Here is an 18,175-nt window from a genome sequence, read left to right as displayed (position 1 = left end):
GTGGAAGGACTGGCGGCAGTCAAATCACCATCAAATGTTTACCATTTGATGGCAGCAAACATCAGAATGCCGCCATGGAATGGTAAAAGTACTACCATCAAAAAACAAACATCGATGATTAAGAAACATTGCGATGTCCATCCCTAATGGGAACCAAAGATCTACTACACATTATTGGTGAATCACAAAGGAGCAATATTAAACACGGCTTTTTCCAAAAATTACTGAAATTGTCAGTTTATAAACAAAATGGAAGGAGTTTTTTCAAACATATACACATTATATACATGTATTCTCGTCCTTATGCCTTCATTATAAGGTCTCCTGCTTTCATTATGACCCTCTCAGTAAATAAATTCCTACAATATAAACAAAACTAACACACTGGTAATAATTAATGAACATTAACCCCAGACAGCAGATTAGAGAGGACTGAACATCAGGTCCCCATCTAACTCTCACAGATTTGCTGGCACTTTGTAGCAGCCTACTTTAGCTCCATTGAAGGCTTAGTAAATAAAACCCCATAATCTCAATTCGAAGTATTAATATTTCCAAATATTTTGTAGTACATGGTGAATGTTGAACATAAAATATAGGATTAACGCCATTACAAATTCTGAAATAGTAATAGTTAAACATTATTTAATATTTTTATTATTTTCATGATTGGCCACGGGCCACATCTCATTCTTTTAGGGAATTCTTCAGGAATATGACCCTCCCCGGGACTGCTCTGCTGTGGCCGCGGCCATTTTCTCAGTGTTTTTTGCAGCTCTGCAAAAAGCGCCCAGACTGACGGAGCAGTAAGTATAGTTAAATGGGTGCAGGGTGTGCGGGGCCACTGTCAGGGAGTTAAGTGTATGGCCGGTTTCACACACTCCGGCTCCTGCCGGACGATGAAATCCCGCACGGCCAGGGAGCCGTGCCGCACACATTAGTTTATCATGGAGGGAATGGCCGGGACGGCCATGATCCGTGTGAATGGACACAACAGTGTCCATTCACAACTAATGTGTGCGGCACGGCTCCCTGGCCGTGCGGAATTTCACCGTCCGACAGGAGCCGGAGTGTGTGAAACCAGCCTATGTATCTTAATTATCAGCTTTGAAAACATGTGCGTAAACTACGGTAGGTTTCGGTAGACGAAGGGGATCTAGTATCAACCCTGTGCAAGTGAAGAAACTAGGGGGAGCGCTAGGTATAGGTTGCAAACTCAGCAGCTGCTAGAAGAACAGGTTAGTGAGACCTGTACAATAGAAATGGAAAAAAAAAAAAGAGAGGGGGATAGCAGCGTTTCGCCGCTCCTGGCACCTTTGATTTGTCTACAGAAGCAATTAAGCTTAACCAGGAGTGGTAACTATAAAATCCTATCTACAAAGTTTGGGCCGAATAGGAACGGACTCTCCCTTCATTCTGTTGACCAATCGTGGGTATAGGCATTGTTTCATATTATTGATTTTACCCTATATGGTTTTATGATCTGTATTAACCTTGTGTGATAATAAATTCTTGTAAAGATCATCCAATTTTATTTTTTCTGGGACAAAATCCCTAGAGCACTGCTATCCCCCTCTCTTTTTTCCCCATTAGGTTTCGGTAGAGCAAGTAGTTATTCGGTTGCAGTAGGACGTCTCAGGATGTGGTACAGCGACACTACAGAGTTCTGAAAAATTATATAGATTTCAGAACTTGATGAATGCCATCCTTTCTAATTGTCAATTCAGATTTGAAACAGGTTCAGACAGTATGATTTCCTGACTGATGCCACACTCGTGAGCTGGATGCACTGGATGACACATGCACTGTTTTTTGACGGAATAGGAGGAGCCCAGAGATGAGACGCTCTGCAGCTTTTCTGGGGACGGAGCTTGACATTAAGCCCCTTCCCCATTACAGTAAATGCTGTGATTTGCAGCTTTTTGGGGAGGGGTGATACTAAATTACACACTTCGCTTCATTTTAGCCACGCCCCCTCAGGGGGAGGGCATGTGGGGGCTAAATGAAGGAGGCTTGCCCACCCTTCTGGGAATGCCCGAGAGGGGGACCTGATTTTCGGGACCCCCCTGGCCATTCCAGGAGGGTAGGTACTGAATATCATAATCCCAACACCCATTGACCAACAATCAAAATACCGACAGGTCAAAATGTCTAAATCAGGTTTTTTTTATTTGTGTGTGTGTCTATATCTACATAGGTCGACATGTGTGTGTCTATATCTACATAGGTCGACATGGACACCGTCTAAGTGTACAGCATGGCTTGCTGCACGAGCCATTCTTCTGGCACGGTGCTTGGCACAATATTATATTCTCTCTCCAGCGCCACTGGGCTGGTAAAGTATGTAGGCATTTTTTTTATTTTATTTTTTACAAAAATCCCTTTAAAACTCATGATGACATTTTGACCTGTCAGCATTTTAAATGTCGGTATTTTCACCATGACGGCATAATGAATGTCATTATTTTGATTGACAGTCAATGGGTGTTGGGATTATGACGGTCGGTATTGTGTCCGTCAGTAAATCAACTGATACCCCATGGTTTCACAGGGTCGGTATTGTGTCCGTCAGTAAATCAACTGATACCCCATGGTTTCACAGGGTCGGTATTGTGTCCGTCAGTAAATCAACTGATACCCCATGGTTTCACAGGGTATCTCCTGCGTTACATTGTGAATGAATGGGTCCATAACCTAGAAATCAGGGCTTAAAGTGGTCCAGGAGTGGTGGTGGAACTCCGCTCCCCTAACACCGACACCCCCCCCCCCCCCATTAGGCAGAGCCTAGAACCGTGCTAGGGAATTGTGCCCTACCACCCATAAAGGGATAATGGTCCCACCATACATGGTAGCACAATCGTATACATATTACACTGCATGTAGTGCCCTTGATTCATATTAAATCACACAGTAATTCCCCTTATACACATAATGTCCACAGTTGTTCATCTTAAATTTACATTATGCACGCCGTGCCAGAAGAAGAAGCCGATGGGACAGGATTTTCTGTTGGAATTACTGTTCAGGGCTGTGGTGGAGGTGGAACTCAGTTCCCCCTACCATTAGAGGTGGTAGAACTTAGTTCCACCCAGTTCCCCCTCACTTTAACCCCTGCTAGAAATAGGAATTTGACTCATTTAGAAGTGAGGTTGTGGGAGTTAAAGGATTAGGAATAGGCCCCTGAGTAATAAAAACAAACCAAAACAACTTCTTGCTCAGTAGAGGGCAGCAGAGAGCACATTAAGGCTTCTCTACAGCCCCCTCACAGACAGAGTGCAGAACAAGGTGTTCATTGCACAAGACCTCTGACCCCTGATTGCAACACACATTCCCTTACTAGCCACACACAAACATACACACTTTTTTTTTTTAACGCTTTCCCTGCTACTTGAATATCAGAACACGTTAAAGTGCTGTAGGGGTCAGTTTTTCAAAGAATATTTGCAGCTATATCCCCAAAAGCACAAGTTTTTGGGTTAGCCGCAAATATTAGGTACCACCATATGTATGAAGGAGGGACCCCTCCATTGCCGCACACATAGTTATTTATTGGTAACACAATGCTGCCCAATTTACCAATATAGATATTGGCCTCTGCAGCTACAGCCATTTGAAACTGGTAGTAGCCCATCACAGCCTATGGCCAACACCGCATTGCTGGCCAGTCAGAAGGTTCCCCTGAAGTGGCCACTGTGCATGTGCGGTCTGGCTTACTGCGCATGTGCAGCACCCGCGGCAGCCGGCAGAGCATAACCCAGGGACGGGACCCTTTTCCTTATGTATGCATGCCTCCCAACATTGGGCTAATGGGAGGCGGGACACTGAGCACCTCCGGGGCGTGTCCAGAATTTTGGGAGCGTGAAATAGTGGCAAGGGGGCATGGACTATACTAGCAACGCTCCCGCAAGGCCACACCCCATTTTTTTTGCCGCTGTGGGGGCATGGCCAGTGGCTCTGTGAGCTGCTGGCCATGCCCCCAGCCCCTCTGCCTGCAATAATAGAAGCTGCGGCGCAGTGGGGAGGTATGATGCATGCCACCGATCGGATCGCATATCGCAATGCTCTCCTGGGCAGTAACATTCCACCAACATCACATTAAATATGTAATCTGTAAAAAAAAAAATGGGCCCCGTAGAGAGCACAGACTGATCTGGAATTGATGGACTTTTAATCTGGTTGATTTAGGCACTCTACTTTAGGATATATGCTCAACATAACCCCAATTTATCTAAGGACAAACCTTCCCCATATACCTCATTACGATCTACCGTATACACCTTATACAATTGACATATGATATTGGATCCAGAGATTGTCACTGCTGCAATAAGGATACATTATATCCCTGGGTGATAAATGGCATCGCAGGACCACATACAGTGTATCTAGCAATGTATCTAGATTTCGATGTGATCTAGGCACTTGAGAGCCCAGTGGCTCATTGCTGAGGTATTGCGTCAGATACCTCGGCCAAGTGTATGGCTACATCAGCAGAGAACACTAAAATAAGGATCCTGGTGACAAAAAAAAAAAAAAAAAAAAAAAAAAAACATTTGGGTCGATGGCGCTGACCTATTTACAAGATGGCTTTCTGAACGATCTAGCATTGCTCGGCAAGCTCAGCAAATCTCTACATGTGTAGGCCCCTTTATTCCTGTATTAGATATGCTCTCAGTGCAGAGATAACCAATGCAACTGCCAAGAGGTCAGCAAGTCAACATAGTTCAATAAAACTTCCTGATGGATCTGTCGGTTTAGTTCCTGATAAATTTGGCATTTTGCCACGATGATGATGCGAGTGCACAGAACCAATCTGACTTTAGGAGTGTAGCTATTGCAGTAGATTACACTCATGCTGTGTACACACGGTTCAATTCAGTGTAATCTTCTCTTCAATTTGGACTATATAAAGATGGGGCTATCCTTTTTGTTGCCGCCAGTGCGCCATCTACTGGTATCTGGCAGATGCCGACACGGCAGATGTGGACGTGCGAGCATCTCACACACTTGCGTGTCCATTGGCGAGAAAGGGGCATGCATTGGCAAGAATGGGGCATGCAAACGTCTCAGTCATGCTTGCGCCCCATTGGGGGGATGGCGATTTTAAGAGATAACCTGAAAACATTGCCGGTCATGTTGTGCAGTTTTATAATTGATACATTTTAATGGACTGTGGCACAAAAATGTAACAGCTTCACAGTGCAACAACTTGGTTACAATAAAGCAGCGGTTCCCAAGATGTGTGTACTGGTGGAACTCTGCAGACCGGTTGGGGGTACTTGAAAATAATATTGGTAATGGCGGAAGAAGTCTCCTGTTGCCATGGAGACTAACCATGTTGTGTCACTTCTGGATCCATCTATGTGCTTTTGCCCAACCAGCAATCCACTGGGAGCTACCCACACTGCCCTCAGACATAAGGCGAGATTCTCCAAACTAAAAATGCCATAAAAACCCAGTTTTCTGGGTTTTTACCGCATTTTCATAAGCAGCAAAGCCTCACCGCTGGGGCTTCGCTGCGGGGGGGGGGGGGGGGTCACGCCAGTTCTACATGGCGTAACCCCATGGAAGCCTATGGGCTTCCTTTCGCGTCCCTCGCCGCCCCGCGATGCCCTCCCACCCCTATGTCCGGGCAGCCTCCTGCTGTGCTGCCCGGACCAGTGATCTCCTCCTCCCTGCACAGCTTCCGGGTGCAAGGAGGAGAATAAGGAGCCTTCACACAGCCGGGTAAGGGTTCAGGGAGGGAATGGGAACCCGCAGCACATCGCCGGCCATCGCTTTTGCGTTAATATTCACATATGTTACTGCATATGCGATTATTAACACTGCGAGTGCCGGCGATGTGCTGCGGGGATTATTAGAGAATCCTGCCCATCACCTGCCCTGCGCTGGAACATGTGGAGGAAGCAGCAGCAGCAATCCTACAGGTGACAGTACACACATACCACCCACTTCCACTGCACTCGTAAAAGTACTATGCATATTTCAAATTGAGAGGAGGGGGTACTCATAAATGAAAAGCCTAATCACGGGGTACGGGAGAGAAGAAAAGTTTGGGAACCGCTGCAATAAAGTAAAAAACTCATGTATATGGATTTCACCCAACAAATAATGACTTTATTGCCAGATGGAAAGGGCATTTAAAAAAAGGTATAGAGAGTTTGCGGACAGCCAACCGGACATCTCAACACACACACACACACACACACACAAACAAACCAACAATACATAAACCAAAAGGTCTTAAAAACACACACACACACACACACACACACACAATGTATATGTTTTTGTTTATTCTTTTTAACTTAGGTGCAAAATTCAGGTAAATATAAAGTCAAAATAAATCCCCAAAAACTCAGACTATACATTAATAATAATAAAAAAAGTTCTTCATAATAGCAAAAATAATGTAACAAAGACAAATAAAACAAAACATAAGCACTGGGCAAAACCACATGTGTGTCAGGTCAGTGCAGGCCCTTAATACTCCCAGTGCCCTGAGATCTTACCTGGGATCCGGGCCCTATCGTCCTGAAGTCTGCCGTTAACCTCCATTGTGTCCTGGGCATATGACCCTGGCCCTAAGTTGCCTGCAGCTCCTCACACATATGAAAGGTCAGCTTCCCCAAACAGAAATAAAACCAGTCACTGACCTTTATGTCTAACTGACTGCAGCTTAATATATTCCCCAAACACCTGCTGTTCTTGCTACACTCAATAATCCCCTGACAAGTGAGCTGCTGACACTGGGCCAATCCCAGGACACCGTCCTGATTTAAAACATATTAGGGGAGAAAAGGTTCCTGACAAACAGGTACTGCAACGAGTAGACAGGCAGACACCCCTGACAGCGAAGGTCTGTGATAGGCTGCAGAATGGTTATATCACCCATTACTATGGGCAGGATTAAAAGGAAGGATCCTAGTGAGAGTGAGACTTTGCATGTAATGTATGTGGACTGTGTTCTCTGTGTATAATGCATCCTGTACACTTGTACACTACCGTTTCTGACCTTGAACAATTCCATTTACTGCAGGCTTCACTTCAGTCACTAGACAGAGTGAATACTGCTTTGTCCTGAACAGATTAACCCTTCGGAGTCATTTGAGGCAGCATAATTGAAAGTGTCTGTACTAGAAGATAAATTGGTTCGTCAGGGAGTGATACACTGCAGGTGTGCATTTCTTTCACTTTCCTAGGGCATGTGCTATGATATAAGGGTATTATGTTGAGGTTTCCATCAGCAGAAATATTTGAAGGTCTACTGGTGGGCTTAATTACTGCCTCACAGCACTGGGGTCATGGGTTCTATTCCCACCATGGCCCAAACTTTGTGGAGTTTGTATATTCTCACCATGATTGGGTGGGTTTCTTCCGGGTACTCCAGTTTCCTCCCACATCCCCAAAAAAATAATACTGGTAGGTTAATTGCATGCTCGTACTGGCCTGGTGGGGGATCGGGGGATTCAGAGATAGGCCCTGGTGATTTTTGTCCAGGCCCACAAAGTGGGTGGGTTCAGGCAAAAACTTTAGTCCCCCCTCTCGGTTCAACACTGGTTTTGGGCATGTGCGGCAATGCTGATGAAGTGTGTGCACTTTTTGCGCGTTCACAAATCAAATTATTTTTCTCTTTTTTTGTTATTCTTTTGGTACTTAATATCTGGGCTCCCGTTTTTCTTATGAGACCGCCTCCGCTCGCCACGCTTCGGGCACGGTGGCTCGCTGCGCTCGCCACACTATATAAAATCAACTCCATGCGTAATTGGATAGTAGGGGTATGAAAAAATGGGGTGCATTTAACATGGGAGCCCAGATAATACATAAGTACCATTCTTTTTTATGCAATGATCAGTTATCATTGCATCAAAAGATTTGATGGTGGATGCACAGGCATCAGTTGAGGTGAGCATCCGATTTCTATCCCTAGGTTAAATTATTACCCATGATGGACAGACCATAATGGATTATCTTTATAAAAAAATGTTAATAACGTTTTGAGCTTGATCTTTCCACATAAGCTAGGGATAATTCTATCGCATTGTAATGTTTTTCAACCATCAATGTTTTTGTTTGATGGTAGTGGTTTTACCATTCGATAACAGCGATCCGATGTTTTGCTGCAATCAAATGATAAGCATTTGATGGTGTTGTGATGGTCCCGCTCCCATCCCATCTGTGTGCGCTGCACACAGATGTTTGGGCGTGCACACAAAGGGACTTTTTTTTGGGCATGAGCAAATCCTTTGACTTTTATCTTCTATATAATTCTTTTGATGCAATGGTCAGTTACCATTACATCGAAAGACTGATTGCCAATGACCAGGCATCGTTTCATGGCACTAGTTTATAATATAGGTTGGAGGGGGACCTCCCGATTCTCACTGCCTATGATGGAGATTGGACATGCCATTGTGGATGACCTAAATAAAAATATTAAAGTTTTAAGCTTTATCTGGCCATACAGAAAATATGCTTCCAAAACATCCATGTATGACAAAAGGCATGAACCAAAAATACACATGAACAAAAAATACATTAAGAACCAGTTTATTAATAATATGATTGTTTACATCCCAGCATAGAGAATAAACAGCCTCAGGAGTATAAACACATACAGTAGCTGGCTGGCATCCTGACGTTGCCTGTGCGTGACGTAATCACCAACGCCCCTCCCGTGTTGTTATGCCCAGACACGTGTGTTGTAACACAGCTCTCCTGGTGACGTGAACTCTCCGCGCCGCAGGTCCTCCGACGCCATCATGGTTTCTGGAGAATCGGGAGGCGGGAAGTAGAAAGTCGCCGGGTGGATCCGCTCCGCTGTCACACGGTGGTCCCGACATGTCGTGGGACAGGGAGCAGAGCTCTAGGTCTGTGTAATATATATTCTGTGCCTGTCCTGTATACTCGCCAGGTTGTACAGCTCTTATCATCATGCCCTGTTCTGCAGTGGACACTGGGATGACAGCTGCAGGCTTCTGCAGTACAGACATTGTCAATGGACAATATATAATGACAGGACATGGGAATATTAGGGACATAAAAGACATTGATGTTGCCTCCACAAACCACATCTTCCATGCGCTGGTTGCTGGGTCGATTTGGCATTACTCGATGGGGAATGGCCGTTATGATTAATGATGCTGCTATAGAATAAGCTACTTTCTATGCCCATTGGGAAAGGGTGTGGCCAAAGTTGGTTTTTCCCATTAGTGGTCATCCCGTCTCTTTGGCTAACTGTCCCAAGGGCCAATCAGGACCTAGGAATGGGGCTCCGTGTCCTAGCACCTTGGAGGAAAAAAAACAAAACTATATAGTCAATGGCCATCCCTAGTTTTGATGCACAGGACTGTCTCCTGAATCCCATCAGACAATCACATGAACCTAGTGACATTCTCTTCCCTGTGCCATAAATTAGGGGAGAAAATCAGGGATGGAGATTAAAGGTAGGGGGTAGCTGTTTGATTAAGTAATTTATCATATTATATGTATTTTTTTGCTTTTCACAGTAGTGAATGCTCTGTATATGTGCTGTTCATATTTGATGCAAATATGTGTTTATTATATATATATATATAAATATGTATTTTGTTTCTGGCAGAATAAAAATTGTGAGCTGGAATATTAATGGAATCCGGGCAACCCTTTTGGGACTAAAAGAAACCCTGGACTCGCTTGATGCTGATATTATCTGCCTGCAGGAGACTAAAGTCACCAGTAGGTGTCTACGTTGGGGGGCTGCGGACACTGTGGGATGTGGGAAGGTTATCTCTCTGGTCTGTCAGTGCTATACGTGGTACCAAGAGTTATGCTGATTCTCTTCAGCAAGCACAGACCAATGAAAGCTGGTGATAGGTCGCTGTGGATTAAAGCACCTGATCGTCATGGGGATCAGTTGTGCAATTTCCCGATGTTCACAAAACTGCATGCTTACAACCCATTCTATGCATCTGTAGAATGGGACCATCATAATTTTGCCAAAGCCTCGGTTTGATTGACAGGCAGAGGTGGGGGGGGGGCGGCAGCTCCCCAGGAGGGCTCTGACACGATTTGGCAGAAAAAAATAATACACCTACAAATGAATGGGAGGCCGCTAATTCTCTGATCTCAGCCAATCAGCGGCCTCCCATTCATTTGGATGTTTTTTTTTTTGTGCAGCTCATATCCTGGCTCTCCTTCCCAGCTCTCTGAGAACACCGCTGTCCGCCCACCGCTTCTGTGAGCCCCCCCACCCGCTGCTCTTCATCCCCCCCCCTGCTGGCTCTGGGCTGCATATAAGATTTATGTTATGTGCAGCCCATCTGACCTCCCGACTGAGAGCCGATGCGTACGGGACCGCACATCATGGTCGGATGGGCTGTCAAAACATGACATTTGGCCTGTCGACCCTCAGTGGTCGACCTAACAACCATTTCCTGTTCCTTTGGGGGGGGGGGGGGGGGCTCTTCTCTACCCCATTTTTTTTTTCTACAGAAAATGCATAAACCTGAATGAAGTATTTGTTATATAGTATGTTTTGGGTATGTCCTGTATAACATGTAGCGCAAGAGAGTAAGGTAACATTCTGCATTCATTGCTTGTGTTTAGGAGACCTGCTAGATGAGCCTACAGCCATAGTAGAAGGATATAACTCTTACTTCAGCTTCAGCCGTGTGAGAAGCGGCTACTCAGGTAAGACGTGACCTATTCACATTGCAGATGGGATCATTCAGGTGTGGACGGAGGAAGCAGCAATGATAGCGCTGTATGGTGATGCAGCAGGAGACCTTTGTTGCAAGCAGACTCTTTCTGCTGCAGTAGTGACCCAAGCTGCATCCTAGTAGACGTAGCATCAATTCTCTGCAATGTGCGGCTTGCGGATCCTGCTTTCTTTCCTCCTTCTAAACAGCCGCAGCATGCGTCCGTCACCGTCTGTCCCCCCAAATGGCACCAGACTGTTAATCTCTGCCAGTTTAATGCTGTCCTGCATCCTTTGTCGCAGGACCCGTTCATACATGTGCAGAATGGATTGTGTGCAAAGTACCAGATATTGGTGCATTGCAGCTTGCGCCAAACCTGAATGAGGGGAAACAGCGCCGATGAAATGTTTGTTTTTCTCCTAAAAACAGTTCTATTCCTGCATGGATTTTGGCCTAAAAGTGAAGACATAGTAATTTATGAAGTTATATAACTATATAGAGTAAACACTTAAGGTGCCCACACACTAGAACGATTAATCGTCCGATTTCATAGTTTTTGCTCGTTTGGACAATTAATCGTTCGATTTGTGTGTGCACATCGTTCAGTATTTTTTATACTTGCCTTCCGATGCGCGTCCCCGCGTGTCTTCTGCGGCGTCGGCTCATCTTCCCTGCTGCAGAGAAGATATGCAAATCTTCTGACCAATTTCTGGTCATGTGTTGGGGGCGTGGCTTGGACGCGGCATGTAAAGCCGGAAGCTGTGTTCCCCCGGCAGCTGACAGCCCGACACGTGCCAGAGCCGGTGGGGACCGAGCAGGAGAAGCGCCAGGTGAAGCGGCGTGTGCCCCGGCAAGAGAGGTAGCAGGGAAGGCAGTTGCGGGACCCGGCAGGAGACACAGCGGGGACTGAGCACAGGAGCACGGAGCACAGCAGGGCATATCTGTGGCACTGGGGGGGGGCATATCTGTGGCACTGTGGGGGCATATCTGTGGTACTGTGGGGGCATGTGTGGCACTGTGGGGGCATATCTGTGGCACTGGGCATATCTGTATATCTGTGGCACTGTGGGGGCATATGTTTGGCACTGTGGGGGCATATGTTTGGCACTGTGGGGGCATATGTTTGGCACTGTGGGAGCATATGTTTGGCACTGTGGGGGCATATCTGTGGCACTGGAGGCATATCTGTGGCACTGGGGGCATATGTTTGGCACTGTGGGGGCATATCTGTATATCTGTGGCACTGTGGGGGCATATGTTTGGCACTGTGGGAGCATATATTTTTAGACTGTGGGGGCATATCTGTGGCACTGTGGGGGCATATCTGTGACACTGTGGGGGCATATCTGTGGCACTGTGGGGAGCTCCAGAAATGGACGTTCTTGGACATCATACAAAGCAGGTTCATTGTGACAGAGCAGAATGTGCACTGAGCTGTCAATACCTTCTACATAGCCCAGCCCATTACCTTCTACATAGCCCAGCCCATTACCTTCTACATAGCCCAGCCCATTACCTTCTACATAGCCCAGCCCATTACCTTCTACATAGCCCAGCCCATTACCTTCTACATAGCCCAGCCCATTACCTTCTACATAGCCCAGCCCATTATTATAATTTTTCTAAAATCTTAAGATAAATCTTTTGTCAAAATGTACTCTTTTGAACGAAATCTTTTGTGTTGGGCAGATGGGGAGTTCAAGGGAAATCACAGATCTTTCTAGTGTGTGGGCACCTTTAGGGGGATATTTACTAAGATGTCCTATTTCACATGGGATGTGGCTATGGGCAACCAATCAGAATCTGCTTATTTATTTATTTAGCACCGTTTAGACCAGGCATGTCCAAACTGGCCCTCCAGCTGTTGCGAAACTACACATGCCTTGCCATAGTTTTAGTATTCCCTTATAGCAAAACTGTGGCAAGGCATGATGGGAATTGTAGTTTCACAACAGCTGGAGGGCCATAGTTTGGACATTCCTGGTTTAGATGATAATAGACAGGATCTGGTTGGTTTCCATAGCAATATCCATGTGAAATAAAACTCCCATCTTAGTAAATTCCCCCCTTAGAATATAAAGCACAACATGCTGACAATGGGCATTATTCAGAGATAAGCGCCATCGACCAAAAATCGCGGACCGCAATTTTTGGACATTTGCGCATGCGCCCACACCTGGTGGTGGCATGGCGTTGTAGGGGTGGGACGCAGCGTTTTTTTGGAGCAGCACGGGAGATGCCAGGATGCTCCAGGGGAAGGCCCGCAGAGGCCGCATGACATCAGACACAGTCACTATGAGCTGAAACATGGCCTGTCAGCCTGGATTCGCAGCCAGGGAGCTGCCGGTCCTGTGCGAAACCCCATGCGCAGCCTGCCGCAGGGAGTTGTAGTTTGGAGATATTTATCAAAACGGCAACCAACTCTGAATCAGGCCCAATGTTGGATCCATTATTATCTCTTTTAAATGTTGAGGTCAAAGCCGCCAAGCCTTGTAAATCTAGTCCATGGTGTCTGGTAACTGATGTGAGACCCGAAAAACACCCCTGTCTGTTTCTGTTCTGTAGGAGTTGCCACGTTCTGTAAAAGCAGCGCGGTTCCGCAGGCAGCAGAGGAGGGGCTCTCAGGACAGCTGTCTAACCAGAAGGGGGCCATTGGCTGCTATGGAAGCACCGAGGAGTTCTCCGAGGAGGAGCTGCTGTCTTTGGACCAAGAGGGGAGAGCCGTGATCACACAGCACAGAATCCTGTAGGACCATTGTTGCACCATTACCTTTGTGTGATAACCTCGCAGACTTTATTTACCCGCTGTTATCAGCCATGGTAACGGGCTGTACGAAGCATTTCACTCGCTGGCTTTGTGAGCAGCCGTGCGTTCTCCTGTGATCTGCAATACAACGAGAGAAATGTCCCTGTACGCTTCTGTCTATTAAGGAGCAATCATTCTGATCATTTAGTTTTCTAGTGATTGCCTATATTGAGAACTCTGTTTAGTGATCAAGAGCAATAATCCATGTTTTTAATTGTAATATTGCAGTCGCTGCTGTGTTTCAGCACAAGTGATGGGAAGGAGGACACTCTGACTGTGATTAACGTTTACTGCCCACGTGCGGATCCCGAGAAGCCTGAGCGCAAGGTCTACAAGCTGCGTTTTTATGACTTGCTCCAGATACGGGCAGAAAGCATCCTGAGGAAGGGCGGGTGAGTCCTGGGGCTAGAGGGGAATGCATGTCTTACCTGCACCACTGACACTGAATGTGTTCCCATGCTCTGATGTTTCAGCCACGTAATTATATTGGGTGATGTGAACACCTCACACAGACCTATAGACCACTGTGACCCAACTGATCTGGTAAGTCCTATACCTACTCCATATCTGTCATTGCTTATCAGCCTGGAGGTGCGATTGTTTCCTGCTTATATGTAATGGGACCGTAAATACAAATTAACTTTTATTTAAATCCCCCTGTCCCAAATACAAATGATCTCATTTAGCTGCACTGAGGAACCGTGTGGTGGCAACATGGTTACTCCCTCGTCCACCAAGACAACTCTTCTCCCTTGTAATCAGTGCTATTTTTCAGCAGGCTCCAGCAGGAACTGAGGCCCTTATTCTAGTTCACTCTTTCTGACAAAAACCATGTGCACTGCAGGTGGGGCAGGTGTTACTTGTGCAGCGAGAATTAGATTTGGGTGGGGTTTTACTTCAAAGTGAGATCTATATTGCAGTGTAAAAATAAAGCAGCCAGTATTTACCCTGCACAGAAACAAAATGACTCACCCAAATCTATTTCTCTCTGCACATTTTACATCTGCCCCCCTGCAGTGCACATGGTTTTGTCCATCTAAGAAGGATTTTGTCAGAAAGAGTGAACTAGAATAAGGGCCTCAGTTCCTGCTGAAAAATAGCACTGCTTGTAACCACAGACAGTGCGACAGTGTAAGACTCCTCTGGTGCAGTCAGATAGTGGGTCTCAATAAGGATCATGGGAGGAGACTCACTATGAAAAGTGGTGGTGGCAACCAATCAGTTTCTGTCTAGAATTTGAATAGAGCAATGCTAAAATCTGATTGGTTGCTGTGGGCAACAGCACCACTTCTCATTTTTATAAGCTTTCTACCCCATTGAGCGCTGCAGATCTCTAGTAGCGCTATATAATTTTTTTTTAATCCAGGTTGAGTAGCGGATTTTTCTGTATCTTGAGGACGGGGCCCATGTGTGAACACAAAATGCATTTATGTTGTACACACACACACACACACACACTCACATGCCTTATTTTGGTTCACTCCTTCGAGAGAATTAGATTTGAGTGGGGTTTTACTTCAAAGTGACATCTATTTTGCACAGTACAAATAAAGCAGTCAGTATTTTCCTTGCACAGAAACAAAATAACTCACCCAAATCTAATTCTCTCTGCACATTTTACATCTGCCCCCCTGCAGTGCACATGGTTTTATCCATCTAAGAAGGATTTTGTCAGAAAGAGTGAATCAGAATTAGGCCCAATGTTATTTGTGCATTTAACAAGCATTCAAAACATGAAAAGTTTGTGTACTAACTCAGGCACTGAATTTAAATACTAAGCAATTATTTTCTTGCACATATTTAGTGCCAGTCACATATCCTGTCCCCAGTGGTGCCAGTCGCAGATTCCCCCAGTACTGAATCTGCTGCAGCTTTTTTTTACGTTCTGCTCCAAATACAGATTATTACACAGCAGTATGCAAGTGTCCTATCAACTTAATAAGCACAACCCCCTTGTACATCCTGCTCGCATTGTGTTGTGAATAAGATGCACTTTTGTCAAAAAAAAACATTAGCAGAGCTGCACGGGACCGAGTGGCTCACTTTATGCATCTTGCACTGCATGGCGTATTGAGGCTAGATTACACATCTGTACAAGCCCTTTCCCCCAGCACTGCATAGTTGAGCACACATCACCAGCAGGCACAGTAGCAGTCACTTGTGCTGTTATTATCATTTTGCCTTTGTTTGGTGGTGGTTTTTTTTTTTTTTTGCTCCAGCTCGTTATAGGGAGGTTCCTTACTTCTTAATATATATCAAAGGGGCATACATGAAGGGGAACAAAAGAGATGGCACTACTCATTTCTTATTCATACAGTAGGGGGCACAGCGAGAATCTTTACTGTGGGTATAGCCTTGGCTGGCAGGCACCAAAAAGGCCTCCTAGTCCCCTATACCCTGCCCCCAAGACCCAGCCCGCCAGGTTTTGTTTTGGTGCTGAGGCAGAGCAGGCTCCATTTTGTCTCTAGGGCTTAGCCCATTTTTTTGTTTCTTTCTTCATTTACAAAGAGCACAACCATCAAATGTAAAAAAAAAAAAAAAAAAAAAAAAATAATAAAAAATGAAGTTTATCTTTTGTGAACATTTTAGGAAGCATTTGAAGCGAACCCAGGACGTCATTGGTTGAACCAGTTCCTTAGCGACCCTGTGACCTCTGAAACAGGGGCTTCAGATCCACCTAACGAGGGTCTTTTCTATGATAGTTTCCGGTATTTCCACCCCACTCAGAAAGACGCCTTTACATGTTGGTGTTCTGTTTCCGGAGCCCGCCAAACCAACTATGGCACCCGCATAGACTATATCCTCGCCAGCAAAAGGCTGGTAGAAGTAGAATTTTGGGATTCTGTAATTATGCCAGAGGTAGGAGGATCTGATCACTGCCCAGTCAAAGCCTTTATGAAGTGTTGCCCCGTGGCAGCTGAGAAGTGCCCACCTTTCTGTACTAAATACCTCCCGGAGTTCGCTGGTCGGCAGCAGAAGCTGTCTCAGTTTCTGGTGAAAAAGAGTAAAGATTTAGCAGAGTCAACCGGAGGCAATAAGGAGCCCAACTCTCAGGCCTCTACTATTGGGCCAGAACCAGTTTCCATCCGTAAGAGGGCACCGGATAAGGTTAACGGAAGTACTGGTAAGAAGAATAAGCTGGGCACAAAGAGTGGGCAAGGCAGTCTGCTGGGATTCTTTAAGCCTGCAGGGCACAATGCATGCCAAACACAGGAACAAAATAATTCCAGCAACCCAGTGTGTGCGCCAGAGAATGCAAAGATTATGGCACAGCAAGATAGCACGCTGGTGTTAGCCTCAGGCACCCAGAAGGGGAACCAAGAGCAGGCTGTTTTCTGGAAGACGCTGTTTAAAGGGCCCCCTCTTCCCCCCAACTGTAAAGGACATGGCGAACCGTGTGTTTTGCGGACAGTCAAGAAGGCTGGCCCTAACTGTGGGCGTCAGTTCTACGTATGTGCCCGGCCTGAAGGCCACTCTTCCAACCCACAGGCACGGTGTAACTTCTTCCTCTGGGTTAACAAAAAAGCTGCAACAGATGGATGATCACCTTTTGGAAATAAATGCTGCCTTTAATAATAATAATAATAATAATAATAATAATAACCTACACCACAGTGCGAAATGGTCAATGCCATGTGAGCAGTGAGCGAATTAAGGTGTACCAGCTATTGCTGAAATATAATAGTGTTCAATCTAGCACCCAAAACCTATGCAGCTGCTGTTCCCTGTCTGGGGTGTCACTCTCTGCTCACTTGCTTCTAGCACAGGTCTGGTCTGCATATATGTGCTGAAATACAGGCCAGACTGTGCTATAAGCACTACAGCAGAGGAACTTCATGGCTTTTGGAAGATGCAGTGTTCTAGAATGAACACTACTATAGCTCCCAGTCCTATATAGTGTTCTCATGTATAGTGCCAGCTTGGTGTATGCCCTCTACCCATACTTACAAGCAGCTGTAACTATGCAAACAAGCCAATTACAATCTTATTATTCCATTATACCCCGCCCTCTTTATGACTCCGCCCCCATTGTAGCACCAACATTGGCCAACTGTAAATTGGGGCTGAAAGACTGAACACCGTATTCTGTCCTCTGGGAGTTTCATCTAAGTTTTGATATTTATGAGCTTGAGCCAATGACGTTTCTTCATCGTGAACCAACCATTCTGTTGAGCTGTTATCCTATGTAATGGTTGTGTTTTATTCTCCAATACTCTAATCTAAAGCACTTATACATACATCCTGCCTTTCATATGTATAGATCAGGCATCTCCAAACTCTGGCCCTCCAGCTGATCTGAAACTACACATCCCAGCATGCCTTGCCAAAGTTTTAGCATTCTCTTATAGCAAAACTGTGGCAAGGCATGATGGGACTTTCACAACAGCTGGAGAGCCAGTTTGGACATGCCTGGTATAGATTGTGTTTCTACTTGTCCCAGCTGTCACTGGGCAGATAAAAGTGCTGCGATATTTTACAAAAACATTTTTTTATATATTTTTTTTTTGTACTTTTTGCAAACAATAAATTTGATATAAATTAATTTGTGTTTTGCTATGTGTAGTTGAGTTTTTGTACTTTTGAGTTTACTTTTGTCAGGATACAATAAGCAGGGATGGAATAAATAAGAAATTCCCAGAAGAGCTGTTGTAGCAACAAGGACTATGGGGCAGATGTCCCATGCCTTGGA

At 45.4% G+C, this 18,175-nt stretch overlaps 2 protein-coding genes across 2 annotated transcripts in view; one reads left to right on the top strand and one right to left on the bottom strand.

The window, feature by feature from the left end:
• The window catches only part of PFKFB1 (6-phosphofructo-2-kinase/fructose-2,6-biphosphatase 1), a 50,953-nt gene extending 44,257 nt beyond the window's left edge, over positions 1–6,696 (bottom strand). Inside the window, exon 1 of the mRNA XM_083158781.1 lies at positions 6,513–6,696. Coding sequence (XP_083014907.1) covers positions 6,513–6,558 — 46 coding nt within the window. The 5' untranslated portion in view covers positions 6,559–6,696. The remainder of the gene's footprint in view (positions 1–6,512) is intronic.
• A 2,005-nt stretch (positions 6,697–8,701) lies between these two features.
• APEX2 (apurinic/apyrimidinic endodeoxyribonuclease 2) lies at positions 8,702–18,028 on the top strand. The gene is made up of 7 exons (XM_083158778.1): positions 8,702–8,870; positions 9,602–9,717; positions 10,588–10,671; positions 13,245–13,425; positions 13,731–13,877; positions 13,959–14,028; positions 16,075–18,028. Exons 1-7 carry the CDS (start codon positions 8,842–8,844, stop codon positions 17,026–17,028), a joined length of 1,581 nt encoding a protein of 526 aa, XP_083014904.1. The 5' UTR covers positions 8,702–8,841; the 3' UTR covers positions 17,029–18,028.
• The last annotated feature ends 147 nt before the right edge of the window (positions 18,029–18,175 follow it).

This window comes from Crinia signifera, chromosome 9 (assembly GCF_055691185.1).
Source record: "Crinia signifera chromosome 9, ASM5569118v1, whole genome shotgun sequence".
Classification (NCBI taxonomy): domain Eukaryota; kingdom Metazoa; phylum Chordata; class Amphibia; order Anura; family Myobatrachidae; genus Crinia; species Crinia signifera.
This window is presented reverse-complemented; position numbering and strand designations above follow the sequence as displayed.